This window comes from Callorhinus ursinus, unplaced genomic scaffold (genome assembly GCF_003265705.2).
Source record: "Callorhinus ursinus isolate GAN/ISIS: 27379988/994484 unplaced genomic scaffold, GSC_fseal_2.0 scaffold5, whole genome shotgun sequence".
In the NCBI taxonomy this organism is placed as follows: domain Eukaryota; kingdom Metazoa; phylum Chordata; class Mammalia; order Carnivora; family Otariidae; genus Callorhinus; species Callorhinus ursinus.
In genome coordinates, this window is record NW_027397067.1 from 38,853,068 (window position 1) to 38,869,842 (window position 16,775).

The following is a 16,775-nucleotide window of genomic DNA, read 5'->3' on the forward strand; positions in this document are numbered from 1 at the left end:
AGCTACTGATGGTATTGATGCTGGAATAAAGAGTCTGTTCTGTTTCTGTTCTCTAATAGCCATTACCTCACCTACAAAACATGTTTTCTTAAAAACTGCATCTTTCAAAGCCTTCAGAAAGTGACCATTCTTTTGTGGTTATATCAGACTTGCATTACCAATTTATGATTTTTGATCTTTAAAAATTATCTAGAGACCTTAAGGTTTGGGCTTCCTCCAATCTCTCTCTGTCTCTCTCTCTCTTTTTCTCTCTCTCTCTCCCTTTCCCCTTTGTTCTCTGTTTCCTTCCTGTCCCCTTTTGGCACCCTTTGGCCTGATATTTGTTTTGTGTTTATTTCTCGATCCTTCTTTGTGTTGTCTTCTCTTCTAATCTAAGTTAGATTAGGTAATACAAATATTTATTAGCATTTGCAGTATTCCTCCCCAAATAATAGAGTTAGAGAATTGTAATCCTGCTCTTAATTTATCAAATACCGTGTTTCATAAATATGGAGAAGAGTGTAGATAATGCTGGTCATTTGTAAGTGATTTGAACTAGTCAATATTTTCATCATTTTTGGAGTATTTACCATATTTTAGCTGGATGAGTATGTGTGTATGAAAATATGTATGTGGCTTATTTTGTAACCCAGAATAATAAAAGAATCCGAATAAGAAAACTTCATCCGGCCCTCTGTGCTTTTTGGAGGTGTGTGTGGGAGGATGGCTTGGGTTTTATGGTTCTTATTTGTGGAAAGAGTATTTGACATTTTAAAGCACCATTTATCTGCGTTCATCCATTCCTCTTTTATGTTGGCCATTGTTCATTGTCATCTTAGCAAAGAAGCAGATTCTGGCTGAGAGTGAAAGGCACTGTTGCTCAAAGGGAAAGCTCAGTATCAGTGTCGGATGAGATGAAGGAAGTGTCTACAGGATTTCTGATCTTTGAGGTTGTTTTTGTAGAATCTACTGAAGTATTATTTTACATTTTTAGGTTTAGAGATCTCTTAAAGATTTGGGTTAAACATGTTACATGATTATTCCTATTTTAATTTGATAAGAGCATGAGATCTGAAGAAATTCTGTTTTTGAATGGATTTTGCTATACATAGATTTTGCAGGGGATTAAAGAGAGACAGGGAGAAAGAGAGAAAGGGAGGGAAACTGGAGGGAGGGAGAGAGGGGGAGAGGGAAGGAGTGAGAGGGAAAGAGAGAGGGAGGGAGAGAAAGAAAGGAGTTAATAAAGCAAACAGATAAATAGGTATCTATTCACTAGGCAAGAGGTGAGGGTCTGGGTGCCTGGGTGGCTCAGTCGTTAAGGGTCTGCCTTCGGCTCAGGCCCTGGTCTCAGGGTCCTGGGATTGAGTCCCACATCGGGCTCCCTGCTCCGCGGGAGGCCTGCTTCTCCCTCTCCCACTCCCCCTGCTTGTGTTCCTGCTTTCGCTGTCTCTGTCAAATAAATAAATAAAATCTTTAAAAAAGAAAAGAGGTGAGGGTCTTACTGCTTCTAGCTCCGTCTATACATTGTCTGCTGCAGATAGAATAAAAATGTAGCCAGATAGGGCAACTCCTATCCTGTTGATATTTATCACATTTATCAAAATTTAGTGTGCATATAATTCATCCAAGATGCTTTTGTTAAAGATGATGCATGCAATTTTCCTTTGCCCCCATCATTGATTTAGTAGATCTAGGTGATCCTCTGAAATGTGGACCACATTTTTTTCTTGCCTGGAAACACTCAGTATTCTGTCTCTTGATAGGTAATTTTTTCAGGTAACTCATTCTGAAAATGAAAGGGAAAAGTTATTTTCTAGCTTTCTGTGTGACTGATATAATGTACAATTTTTACAAAGTCGCATAAGCTATAAATGCTAGGAGGGGCTTGTTGGTGGGGCAGGGGGACACGTGACATCGTCCTTCCTAACAACCAGAATGCTGCCTGTCATCCTGCATGTATGAAATTCTAGAGCAGCCTCTGCCACTGAACCTTCTAGAATCACTTTTTATTCATTTTCACTGGACATTTAGGAATACGTTGTAAGTAAATAGCAATCCAGATGGGTTTTTTTAATTTATTTTTTATTTTTTTATTGTTATGTTAATCACCATACATTACATCATTAGTTTTTGATGTAGTGATCCATGATTCATTGTTTGTGTATAACACCCAGTGCTCCATGCAGAACAGATGGGTTTTTAAAAATAAAGAAGGGATGGCCATTGGTAGACATTTTATGTATTTTAATTAAAGCTAAAGTGTCTTGTGTTCGGAAAAAAATATTTGATGTATAACTACTGTTTATTTCTTTAAAAAGAAATTAAACTTAAGAGTTTATTTGAGAAAGAGGGAGAGAGCACGAGAAGGGGGGGAGGGGTAGAGGGAGAGGGAGAAGCAAACTCACTGCTCAGCAGGGAGCCTGATGCGGGGCTTGATGTGGGGTTCGATCCCAGGACCCCAGAGTCATGACCTGAGCCAAAGGCAGACACTTAACTGACTGAGCCACCCAGGCACCCCTAAACTTAATTTTAAAACAGTAAAAGTTAAACAGTAAAAAAGTATTGATCTTGGAACCATATTGTCAGGCTCCATAGTGTGGATAATGAATTAACCTCATATTCAGGTAATCTAGATTCTAATGCTGCCTCCTTCCTCAAGTCTCTTTGTACCTTCTAAAGTGCATTATGTTCAATCAAATGCCTATCAATAAGTTGTGTAGACATGAATGAACATATCAGAACCTAGCTTAACTAGCCATTTAATGCCAAGGACCAGCCACAAGCAAGATCACTTTAATGAGCTTGTACTCACATGCATTTTGGTCACATTTAGACCACTAGTGATCATGTAGACATATCTAAGAAAATCTTCTGTGTGTATGTAACATACAAACTATATAGACAGTAGTATCGATGAGGAATAAAAATGAACAGTTATGAGTTACTCTTTACCTACTCTTTGAATAAACAAAGTTGATTTTTTTTTTCACTCTAAGAAACTATATCTGAAACAGGCTGGGTTCCAAGATGGGAAGTGCCTGGGTTCACACGTCGCCCTGCTGTTGTGATACGGTCTGAGCTTGGCCAGTCAGCTGCCGGCCAGGCGGCCTGGAGTGCGTGTCCTTCTTACCCCTTCTTCCTGACCTTTTCATCTTGTCAGCAGTGATGCTGTGAGTGCTGCCTATCCCACAGATGATGCTGCACCGATAAAATGATACACAAAAAATGTAGAAATGCTTCTCGAAGCATGTGTGGAGATATTTTGCTTATGATGTGATCGCTTTTACCAGGAAGACTCTCTGAACTCACGTTTTCTTGTAGACATCTCTGTAATCAAGAGGAAAGGTAGTGGTCCCAAAGTCATGGTTTTTAGAATTGAAATTTAAATATGAACTATATGAGGGAATTTCCTGTTACTTAGGATAGTAATGCTAGAATCTCACTGAGCAATAATTAATTAGAATAATTAAGTCATAGTTCTTTTTGTCATTAAAAAAATCAATATCCATTCTACTTTGTAGTGGACTGTATCTTGGAGTTATAAGATGGTCCTAATTACCTGGATCTGCTTGACAGGGTTGGCCTTCGCGATTCTCTCATCTGTGCACCCAGTGTTTGGTTTATATGGGTCTCTGTTTCCAGCCATCATTTATGCCATATTTGGAATGGGACGTCATGTTGCCACAGGTAATAATTTCTGTCTATGTTTATGCTTCTCATGTTACTAATGAAAGGGACTCAGAAGTGCTCATTAGGGGGGCACCTGAGTGGCACATTTGGTTAAGCTTCTGACTCTTGGTTTCAGCTCAGGTTGTGATCTCAAGATCATGAGATGAAGCCCCACATCGGGCTCCACACTGAGCGCGGAGACTGCTTAAGACACTCTCTCCCTCTCCCTCAGTCCCTCCCCTCCACGCTCTTGTGCACGTGCTCTCACTCTTCCTAAAATAAATAAATAAATCTTTAAAAAAAAAAAAGGAAGTGTTCATTAGTTACTGATTACATTTCTAAAGCAATTCTAACTTTACTTCTGAAAACCTCAGCAAATATTAGAGCAGGACATTTAACTCTCTGTGCCTCAGTTATTCAATATGTACTGTGGCTTATTGCTATATTATTATGTAATCAAGGTTATTTTAGAGATTCTTTGCATTTTTAAGTTGTAAAAAGGTCATAAGCGAAGGGCGTATATTCTGAATTTACAATGAAATGAGAGAAGGTAAGCTCTTTGAGGGAAAGAAAAAACTACTGAATTTAGTTACTCAAACATTGAAAAACATTTTTTTATGTAATTGATACTTGGACTAAATGATCTTTCAGGTTTCTTCCAAGCTGGAATCCATCATGCCCTTTAATCAGTATACTCTTACCTTGCCTACCTATGCATTACTAAAGAAAATCTGAACTTTCACAGGTAGTCTGATAATAGAGCAAGCTGGTTAAAAACCTGGGTTGTAGAGTTAAATGGTTCTGGGTGTATGTCTTATTTGTTGTTTGCTATCTGCATGACCTTGGACAACATTTTAAAGGTCTATTTGCTGCTTTCTGTAGAGTGAAATAAAAAAAATTCATATGATTGTAATGAAAATTAGATGAGATAGTTGATGTATAGTGTCTAATTTAGTACTTGCTGTATAAGATTTAGTAAGTTATTATTATTATAAAAATGATACCCTAATCTTAAATATTAGGTAATAATGATAAAAAATACTTTTAACTAGAAATATCCATATAGGCATTTCTATTTATTTTGTGTGCTTAAGATCTCACCTCTAAGTATGTGTCTTATTTCTTCAGTGGTCAGTTTATGTTATTGATTGCATTGGTTTCCTATTTCTGATGTAACAAGTTACCAGGAGCTTAGTGGCTTGAAACAAGATAAATTTATTATCTATAGTTTTAGAAGTCAGAAGTCTGAAATGAGCGTACAGAGCTAATATTGAAGTGGAAGAGTTCACAGTTAACCACTGAGCCTACTGAGGTTATCATAATTATCATCTCCTTTATATTTTCCCCAAACCCTGAAAGGTAGGTATTAATTATGCCCAGCTTACAGATGAAGTAATGCAGACTCAGGGTAATGTGCTTTAAGTCACATTATTGATAAATAGAGGACTTGCATTCGAGTCTAAGATGTAATCTGAATCCCTGCCCTGAGGATATTCTCTGTGCAGGTCTGCAGAGAGGTGGGAAAATGTACGTATGGCCTGGGAAGAGCAAGTAGCTGGGTGTGGCTGTGTGTTGAAAGAATATGTGTATATGTGGGAAAGTTTCTGCTTCTTGCCTGGAGTGGAGTGAAGGGTGGATGAGTCAGGGGGCTGATAAGAATGTTTCCAGTAGATCTATTTGGTTTTACACCATGGATTCAACTTTAATGGTGGAATCCAACCATTATCATTGAGTCCGTTACTAACAGAAGATTCCCCCCACCCCCACCCCCTTTTAGGCACCTTCGCTTTGACATCCTTAATATCAGCCAACGCAGTGGAACGGCTGGTCCCTCTGAGCAGCCAGAACCTCACCACACAGAGTAACACAAGCACACTGGGTTTATCGGACTTCGAGCTGCAAAGGATTGGTGTAGCTGCAGCTGTTTCCTTCTTGGGAGGTGTGATTCAGGTAAGTGGTACTGAGACTTGGGAATGAAGAAAGGGAGGCCATGGAAGGAAGGAAGGAAGGAAGGGAGGCAGGCAGGCAGGCAGTTGGTGCTTTGTTTTTATTTGTGTTCATGTCTTTGTATAGATGGATGAAGGGCTGATGTGTTTTATCTTTATGGAAACACTGTCTACTACACAGAGTAGTTACTCTGTAAGTGCTAGTTGAATAAATGAATCAGAATCAAGAACTTCTCAAAGTTACAGAGAAGCGGTTTTTTACTTTTCAAGAACAAACTTTCTAAAAAACGTTTTACAAAATGGAAAGGGCTTCCTTATAGGCAATGAGGCAGTCCTTGTGTTCATACAGTGACGGGATCATCACTGTAGGATAAGGTAGGAGAAGCTCCTACAACGGGAAGAGACGTGACTAGATTTCTCGGGTCCTTCCCAATTTTCAGAGTTTATGATGCTAACTCCCCAGAGCAGTAACAAGTGGTATTTCATTTGTGCCGAAGACTGACCAGCGTGAGGGCTTTTGACTCAGGCCTGCACCAGACTTTGCCCCTTTCAGCATCAGGCAGCTGTTTTGTTACCTGGTCTGCTCTAGTCTTTCTACTTCTTCAAAATAGCGGGCTATGTAATTTGCTATTTCTAATCAGTTGTCAGAATTCGATAATTCAGAAGTGTATAGAAAATAAATGTAGGACAGTACTGACTCTTAGACACGGAATTTGTCTGATAGCCATTTTGGTTTATTCTTCTGTGTTATAATGAGTTATATGTACACAAACTTCCTGGGTGACTCTTTTCTGGGTTGATAGAGGCTCTGTTTTACAGTGTAACATTATTTATAAGGTCAAATATGGTGTAAAGGCCAACAAAGGAGAAAAATAGTTGATGATTGTCTGGAATTGGAGGGTTAGAAGAAAAGATGTGATCTAGAGGGAAGGAAACAGAAGTTCCTAGAATTACATTGCCTTCTAATGATGTAAAAAGGGTGGGAGAATTTAGGATGTAAGACCAATCCTAACTCAACTCTTCCCAGTTCTTTAGAGAATAGATTATGTGAGGGGCAGCTTTGCCTAGGAAGGTACCAGACTAGAAGGCCAATACTTATTGTGTGCGGCGATGACTGTGCTTCCATGAAATACAGACTGGTTGCCCGAGTATCCTGTAACCTTTGTTTTATTTTTTCAAACGCGACGATGTCCATGTATTCTGAGACTTGCACAGGCAAGCTTAGTGGGCTCTTCTGCCTCCATTGGCCACTGTGAGACCCTCTAATGGACCTCTCATCTGTGTCCATCTCAGAAATAATCAACCATGTGAATTGGTGATTCAAAAATGGGTATGTTGCCATAGATTTGGTATAGGTTTTCCTCAATTTATGCTCATTTAAAATAAAATAATAATCTCTGTGTTAACACAGCAAAAATATCAGTACTCCTCCTGGTGCCATCATCTACCATTCATATCTCTCTTTGAATTTATGATTTTTACTAGGTTTGGACTTTCTGTTATTCTTTTAAGCATGGAACAAGTAGTTTTAAGTGTATATTAGTATTTTCTAAAAATCCAAGAAAGTATATAACTCACAGTAAGACCCAGCAACCTTCTGCTTTGTCTCATTTTAACCATTTTCCATAGTTTAAAACAATCATCAGGTATTTTGTTATTATCTAGCATATTTGGATTGAGAATTTAAATGATAATAAAATATAAAAGGAAGAGCCAGGATTCTAATAACATAAAAAATAAAGGTCTCATTTCTCGGAATGAAACTCCCTAGAATCATGAGAGTAAAACAGGATATTATTAAAGATAATAAAAATAATTTGGTTTTCATCGACTTTTATTACATGTAAAATCTGATCCAGAGAGTCGCATGTTTTGTCTTATAACTTCATCAAACATCTGCTTTCCTTTGTCTTTTGCTCTGATCCTGGATATGTGACCTACGTTTTAGCCAGTTTTTGAACAGATGGCTGGAATTTATTTGACCTCCAAACTCATCTGTCCCTTGTCAACCAGAACCCTAGGGTCTGTGGGATTTGTTAGATCCAGCTTTTTGGTCATTTTTCCTTTCCTCCTTCAGATTTGAAACCTCCTGAATATGAGGGCAGTCCCAGGATTTCCAGCTTCTACAAACACAGACAGTGTTTTTATTTATTGTTTTATTTATTTTTAATTGTTTTATTTTGTTTTATTTATTTTTAATTCCAACTGATGGAACTATTTAGGTTAATAAAATTATATTAAGGTGTTTGAAATAGTCACATCCAATCTGGTTGACAAATTGTGTATCAGTTGGAAATGCTCTCAGCTATAAGTAACTGAGAACCCTACTATGGGAGGCTTACTTATACAGACCTATATTGCATTTTGTGTTACAAGAGGTCATGGCAGACAACAGGTTCTTCAACGTCTGGCAACCCATTCAATTGATGAACTGATCTGCCTTTTTTATTAGATAATAAGGTCCTTTTGACTCCTCTTTTGCCTTCTCTTCTGGTAGTTCATCAATAATCTTTCCTCCTAAATTGTTGCTTTTATTTATCTAACTTCCTTTCCCATGCAACTGTTTCTCTACTTCTTTACTGGACTTATATTCCTTAACATTGTTTACTGATTCTAGTATGTCTTTCTCTTTTTTAGAAGAAACTATGGCATAAAATGATAAAGGAATTAGAATTAAGATGTATACTTATAGTGAACTCTTTTCATACCATAAAATTTCTGATTTTATTTTGAGATTGCTTCTTTTTTGCCTTTCTTTCAGCTTTCTATACATCCATAATATTTTGGTTTGTTTTCTACATAAGACATTATTTGGAACACAAGGCTTTTGAGGTTACAGTATCTTAATCTGTTTTCCAATTTTCATAGCACTTAGCCTAGCACTCAACACATAGTAGATTCATAGAAAACTTGGTGAATTAAATGAACTATTCAGAATCTGAAAATCAAGAAATAGCAGACATCAAGCCAGGTAATAATTTTGTGATTTTAAAAGAATTGAGTCTGACATTTGTTGACTTAATTATTATAACAGGAGGAGACTCCGAAAAAAGGTGCATCAGAGAACTGTCGTTCTCTCCAGCCCACTCCCAGTCTCCCTCTCCTTTCTGCTTTATTCTCACCCACCTCCTATGGGTAACCTGTCTCGTTCATTTCTGGTTTATACTGTCACAAAATGAGTGTTTTCTTATTTACCCTTCTTTCTTACATGGAAGTTAGCATTCTTTTGTGTTTGACTCTCTTCACTTAACAGTAGTATATCCTGGAAATCACTCCATGTCCGCTCCTAGAAATGCTGTCCAGGCTTTTTTATTGCTGCATTGTGCTCAGTTGTATGGATACGCCATTGTTTATTCAACACATCTCCTATATGTGGGCATTGAAGTTGATTCCAGCATTTTGCATTTGTAAACAATGCTACTATGTATGTGCATATGTATTTTCATATTATTGGTGGTGTCTGTTCAGGGCGAATCCCCAGAATGGGATTACTGGATCAAAAGGTCAATGAATATGTAGTTTTGTTTGATATTTTCAAATTACCTACCAAAAGGGTTGTAGCAGTTTGCATTCCTACGGAAATACATGAGAGCACCCTCAGCCTCACCAACAGAATGTGTTGTCAGACTTTTAAGTTTTAATCAACCAGATAGGTAAGAAATCATATTCAAGGGTAATTTGCATTTCTTAAATTATGAGTGATGGCAAATTATAACATCTTCGCATATGTTTAAAACCATTTTGTATCCATTTTGTAGATTGTATTTTGTGTTCATACATTTTTCTAATTTTTCTATTAGGGTTTTGGTTCTTTTTTTCCCCCAAATTTTAAGAGTTCTTCATATATTATGGATATTAGCCCTTTATCTGTGATATATGCTGCAAGTATTTTAGTCTAATTAGACATACAATTTATTTTACCATGCAATTGAAAAAATTTATGTAGTCAGATTTATTAATCATTTTTTTAATTGCCCCTGGACTTTGTCAATATTAGAAAGCCTTCCCTTACACTAAGTGTATAGAAGAATTCACCATATTTTAAAAAATTTATTAAATTATTTTCTATATGAATTTTTTTTAATATTGACTTTCCTGATCAGTGTGGAGTTAATTCTTGTGTGTGGTGGGAGATAAGAATCTAATTGTATTCTTTTTCTAAGTGGTTGCCCAGTTGGGCCAGTGACATTTATTTATTTTTTTATTTTAATTTTTTTAAAGATTTTATTTATTTGAGAGAGAGAGAGAGAGAGCATGAGAGGGGAGCGGGTCAGAGGGAGAAGCAGACTCCCTTCTGAGCAGGGAGCCCGATGTGGGACTCGATCCTGGGACTCCAGGATCATGACCTGAGCCGAAGGCAGTCGCTTAACCAACTGAGCCACCCACGCACCCGGGCCAGTGACATTTATTAAAAAACTTACCCTTGCTTCTGTGATTTATGATGCCACCTATACCATTTCCACATTTACTTAGATCTATTCTATTCTATTCTATTATACTGTTCTGTAAATGTATTCTTGTGGCAGTAGCACCCTGTTTTAATTATGGAGACTTCTAGTGTGGTTTTATCTGGTAGGACTGGTACACCTTTGTAGGTTTTACATCTTAGTGTGTTTTTGGCTATTCATGCATGTTTGTTCTTTCTTCTGAACTTTAGCATCGACTTGTCTAGCTCCATTTAAAAAAACTTGTTGAGGGGCACCTGGGTGGCTCAGTCGTTAAGCGTCTGCCTTCGGCTCAGGTCATGATCCCAGGGTCCTGGGATGGAGCCCCCACATCGGGCTCCATGCTCTGCAGGAAGCCTGCTTCTCCCTCTCCCACTCCCCCTGCTTGTGTTCCCTCTCTCACTGTGTCTCTCTCTGTCAAATAAATAAATAAAATATTTAAAAAAATCACTTGTTGATATTTTCATTGGGATTGTGTTTAATTGACATCTTTATGACATGGAGTTATCTTATGCAAGAACAGGTGCCTTTAGTTTTGTTAGACTTTCAAGTCTTTCAGGAGTGTCTCCTCATACATGTTTTGCACATTTATTCCTAAGTATGTCATCATCTTTGTTGCTATTATACATGGAGCTTTCTTTACCATTATGTCCTTCAGCTTGTTATTGTTTCTGTCTATAAAAGCTATAGATTATTTCCCCACTCATTTCTTTATTTAACAAATGTATCTGTTAAGATGCTGTCAGCTGCAGAAAATATAATTTATACACAAAAGTGACTTAAAAGATAGAGTTTAGTGTTTCATATGACAAGAATTCTGGTAGTAGCAGAGTTCCTGGTTGGTTAATTCAGTAACTATAATTTCATCAGTAGCCTATATTTTTTATAGCTTCCTGCTATGCCATCCTTGGCTGGTTACTTTTCTTCCTGGGTGATCCCTCAGTCCATGACTGCATGGTTTCAAAATGCTGCCATCATGTTAGGCACCATGTCCTCACACAATCACATCAAGACTCAGAAAAATGTAAGTCTCTTCTTGTGCATCTCTTTGTCAGGAATAAAAACTGACCCTAGAAAGTCCCTGGTGGATTTCTCCGGCTTGGAAATATCACATGCCCATTCTTAAATGAACTGCTAGTGGGGTGGGGGATAATATCACCATGACTGTCTTAGACTAATTAAAATTTACCTCTGGGATATAGAAAGGAACTCCTTCTTTGAATACCTCACAAAAAGAAAAGTGAACAAATTGGGATTCTGCTAGTGATAAGAATTTGATAGTTGTTAGAAACATTAAACATCAGTGCCAGACACGAAACGATTTTTGGAACTCTACTCTAGCCAGCTATCTGCTAGACATAGGGAAAACTGGAATTAGAGAACAGGCTCAGGTCACTTTTCTTTTCTTTTCTTTTTTTTTTTTTAAAAGATTTTATTTATTTGACAGAGAGAGACACAGCGAGAGGGAACGCAGGCTTCCTGCGGAGCAGGGAGCCCGATGTGGGGCTCGATCCCAGGACCCTGGGATCATGACCTGAGCCGAAGGCAGATGCTTAACGATTGAGCCACCCAGGCGCCCTCAGGTCACTTTTCATAGAAGATATAGTCTAGTAGGGAGAGGGGTAACTGAACAAGTCATTATCAAGAAAAAATAGTATTATTTTTGGATGAAGAAAGTGAATAAGCAAGCTCCAGTATTGTATACATGTACATATGGGGTGCTTGGGTCTGTTCATTATATATCCTGGTAACTTATTGAATTTTTTTTTGTTTTTTTTTTACTATTTAAATGAGTTTTATTATTCATTGATTTTTTAAAGTATTTTCTAGAGGTACTTTTACTTTTTTACAAATTAATATAACTCGTGATTTCTCTTGTTCAGTTGCATTAGATGGTACCTCTGCTATAATGGTAAATGATAGTGGAAACAGTAGGGTTTTTTTTTTTTTTTTGCCTTTTCTTGAACTTGCTTAAAATGCCATTAGCATCTCCATTAAGGTGCTAGTCTTGAGAATAGAGTATATAAATTTACCATGTTAAAAAATTATTTATTGTTTTACATTTTTGTGTATTTAATAGAAATTAGAAAAAGTGTTGAATATTGATGCAGGCTTTTTCAGCATCTATAGAGATAATCCTGTGATTTTTTTTTTCCTCTGAAATCTATTATATGTTATGTTAATGGATTTCCTAACATTGAATCAACCGTATCAATCACTCAAATGACTCCTACTTGATCATGGTGTGTTTTATTCTTAATGTGGTTTTGGATTCTGTTTATTAACTTTTTTTAAGATTTTATTTATTTTTTTGAGAGAGAGCACAAGTCAGGGGAAGGGCATGGGGAGAAGGAGAAGCAGACTCTCCATTGAGTGTGGAGCCAGATGCAGGCTGGATGGACTCAGTCCCAGGACCCTGAAGATCATGACCTGAGCCAAAGGCAGATGCTTAACCGACTGAGCAACCCAGGCACCCCTGGTGGTAATTTCTTGATAACGGTCTCTATTTCTTCTATAAAGTTGTCATGTGCAGCACTCTGTCTCCAGTATGGTCAAATTTGGTAATCTGTATTTCCCTAGAATATTGTCCTTTCTATCTAGCTTTTCAAATTTACTTGTATGTAGGCCTTTGATTTCTTATGATTTTTAAACAGTTTCTTGTTTTAATGTTTTCTGCTTTGACATTTTTTAGTTTTATATTTGCACTTTGCTCTTTTTTTCTTGATCAAGTTAGCTAGTGGTTTGTCTATGTTAATTCTTTATTTAAGAAAAAAGTAGGATTTTGAAACAGTATGTCTACTTTTTTCTATTGCTACCTCTGCTTTTAATTTTATTTCCTTTCTTTTGTTATTTTATTAGTTTATTTATTCTTTTTCTAGTTTTTGAGTTGGGAATTCAATCATTTATTATAATTTTAAAATTTTTATTGATAAATGCATTTCGTGCATTTAGTGAATTTTCCCATGCTCTTTGCTTGAAATACTTTCCATACATTCTGATAGTGTTTAACTGTCAATATTTTTTAGAAATTCAGTACTTTCAGTTTATATTTCCCCTTTCACCCAACAATTATTTAGGAAAAGGTTTTAAATTTCCAAACAAATGGGCCTTTTTGTTTTTTAATTTTGCCAATAATTTTGGTGTTATTGCATTGTGGTCAGAGAGAGCTGTTTGTAATAGTTCACATTTTCTAATTTACTGATGTTTTCCTTGTAACCTAATATATGATCAGTTTTTGTGAATGTTTCATGAGCACTTGGGGAGAAGAAGGCATAGTCTTTTAGTGTATAGCTGTAAGTTCTACCTTATTGATTAAGTTATTAAGTTTTCAGTATTCTTATTCATTTTTTTGTCTACTTGGTCTTTCTTGCACTGAGAATGATACATTCCTTACTGTAGGCTGCTTTCACCAGAATAAACAGACTTGCCTTGTAGTGGTTTGATTTTCTTTTAGGTAAGCTGTTTATGTGTACATCTTAAACATAAATGCTTTCAAATATCTCTCATTCATTGTTATTCAGGCAAAGAAGTAATTCCTGTTTCTCTTCTCTCTTACCATTTTTTTATATTGCTAGTATAAAGTGCACTTATACAACCACAATAATGTAATGTGATAGGTTTCTATGTTGTAGATTAGATTATGGACCCTTTAAAAACAGCTTTATTGAGGTATAATTGCCACACATAAATTCCACGTATTTAGAGTGTGCAACTTGATGTTTTGACATATGCATGAAACCAACACCACAATCAAGATAGTGAAAATATCTGTGACTCCCCTAAATTTTTCCTTGACACTTGACCTTCTTAGTGCTTTAGGACCCCCACCTGCCATCAAACATGAATCACTGTGATTTGTTTGCATTTTCTAGAGTTTCATAAAAATGTATTCACTGTATTATTTTTTTGTCTGGTTTCTTTCCCTCTCTGTAATTTCATTGTTGTTGATTTTCTAGTTTTTTTGTAATGGTTTTGTAACATAGCAAGGATCTCTGTGATTAGAACTCATGCAGTATTTGATCGTAACTGAACTTTCGGGTCTGGAAATTTTTTGTTTCCACTTGTACCATCTATTTCTAAGGTACATTAAGTGTCTCATCTTGGAAAGAAAGTCTTTCTCAAGTACGCGCGGCCCCAGTGCCAGGGCATCAGCCTCGCCACCGCCCACCTGCTCTGCTGCCTCCAGCTCAGGCATCTAACTGATGCAATTTTGTGCTATTAGTGTTACTTTTCAAAAAAAATGAAAAAGAAACATTTTCTAGTCAAAAAACAGTAGCAGCCAAGAGAGGAATTGCTTGCTCACTCGCAGCAATGAGGTGTTAATTTCAAGGCAAGGTGGAACCTTTTAAAATGCCAATATCACTAAGCATTTCTGTTGGGGAAACAAACACTCAGTAAAAGTTAAGGCACTTTTAAAAACCATTGTTTTCTTCTCCCTGTAGCTTTTATTATTCTCATGTTGGGCATCTTGCCCATTACTTTTTCCAAGAACTGAAAGGGGTCTGGGATTGTCCCCTGCCCATTTACTTCTGGAAGTTTTACCGAGCTCTACTTTTCTGAAGCGACTATGGGACAAGATTTCTGCCCTGGAGGACATGGGTATATACAGCTCCTTTGTTTGACAGTTGCACAAGCATGGGGTGACACAAGTGGGGGTGTTTAGTGGTGCAGAGCCTTATATTATTGTACTGGTGCATTCTGGAAACACACAGGCTTACGTCTTCAAGAATGATAGAAACCAACTGCAGACCCAAATAGGAGATTTTCATTTACTTTTGGTTTTGTACTAAACATTTTTTTGGGTGTATTAAATAATGGGATCATGAATATAGGAAAGATTTAAGATATAAACTAGTTTAACCTGACTATTCAACACATCATACATACTGCTCCCAGAAAAATCACTGAGTTCATTCTTCTGAAGTGCAGGGGGAAGATAATCTAAAATTTCTTTTGATGATGTTTCACTATTTCACAACCATTATAGTCAGGAAGTCATTACTTCGTTTAATCTAAATCTTTCCAGCTGTATTTGTACCTGGCGAAGCTAAGGAGTAATACACTTAAAAGTAGAATTATAACATCCTTAAAATTATAAAAATGAAAATTTTTCACATTGAAAATAGTAATAATAATAATAATAATATTTATTATCCTACTATATGCCAAGTTCTGTTCTCATCTTAGTGCATGTATTCATACATTCAATCCCCATCATTTTATGAAATAAGTCATTTTATTCTTCCCATTATACAGATGAAGATGCTGAAAGGTGAAGTGACTTATATTTAGAATCTCACAATTAGGAACTAGCCAAGTAGGAGTTGGACTCCAGTATAACAGCCTCTTAACTGCTATGCTAACTACCTGGCTTTCTAAACTCATACTGAGACAGGAAGCAAGGAAACTCCATCCAGTAACTTCCAAGGCCAGGCATTGTGTGTGTTCTTTCCACATTTCACCTCCTTAATGGTAGCAGCAGCCTATGCACTAGGCGTGACTTGAATGGTGGGGCAATGGCTTTGGCTGGACGACTGTGTGCCTGCCAATTCTCCATGCACTCAAGGTCCTTTTCCATGTCACTTGCATGTCCTTCAAGGCTCAGCTTAAATAGAATCATCTCAGAGAAGCCTTCCCTGATATCTCTGGACGTGGTTATAAGTGATTACCCCCACTGCCTTCGGTAAGACATTGCTCATGACTTACATGATAGGACTTTTCTATCTACCAGGAAATATGTTCCGCATATTTACACCTGCCTTTCTAGACTCTGAGTCTTTGGAGCAGAGACTGTTTATCTCCATAATTCCAGTAGCTAGTATTTAATAGATGCAAATTGAATAACTTGAATAAGAAAAAGGTCAATTAAATGTTAATGATATCACTTATGTTAAGTAGCCAAAATTAAATTGAGATTTTTTTTTTTTTTTTTTACTTTTATCAATTTACCATTTTCTCCCTCTATCCCTGACCGGAAGATAGGGAATGTGTTTATATCTGTTTAAACTGTAAACAGTTCTTAATGAAAAAGGAGTAAGAAAATGTAGTATAGTTTTCTAATTTGATTATGGATTTTGTCAGATCCGTCCCACTGAAATGTGAAGACCTAGTTAGTGAAATCTCCCACCTCTTCCCACAGCTTCCCCCAACCACCACCCGGTGAAAAACAGAATACAACCACTTCCCATACCCCTTAATACTATCATGCTCCAATCATCCCATCCTACAATGTCATTGTTTTCTATAACTGGGGCAGAAAGGAAGACAGACGGGTCAAATCACTGTCCACCCTTAGCACTTCTGATTCTCATCACCTCTTGTGTTAGAGGCTTTGTTTTCCAGAAAAGTCTGAGAACTGAAAAGATTATGGCGCCTCTTTCAACCATGTAATTCCAAATAAAAATAATTCTTAACCCCAGTGAATTTCTGATATATTCTACAATAAAAAATCAAATGAAAAATAAACTGTGTTTCGTAAGCCTATGATCAATTTGCCTCTGGATTATCCAACACATGGCTCATTTCTGTTCTCCATTCCAGCTGTGTCCAGTTTAGGTGCTTTTCTGTCCTTTTTCCTTTAGTTTCTCCTCTTATACTGACCTATTAAATGGCCATTTGTTCCACATTTTATCATCAGATTAATCCTACCAAAGCCCAGATCTTATTTTTGAGCCAGTGTGCAACACACTTCTTGGCAAAATTAGGTGTTTAATAAATGTATGGAAGAGTGATGTCA

At 36.9% G+C, this 16,775-nt stretch overlaps 1 protein-coding gene across 1 annotated transcript in view; it reads left to right on the top strand.

Annotated features, from left to right (window-relative positions):
* SLC26A7 (solute carrier family 26 member 7) overlaps nt 1-16,775 on the top strand; it is a 106,605-nt gene that overhangs the window by 23,838 nt on the left and 65,992 nt on the right. The window contains exons 2-3 of the mRNA XM_025871488.2: nt 3,556-3,666; nt 5,426-5,598. Coding sequence (XP_025727273.1) covers nt 3,556-3,666; nt 5,426-5,598 — 284 coding nt within the window. The remainder of the gene's footprint in view (nt 1-3,555; nt 3,667-5,425; nt 5,599-16,775) is intronic.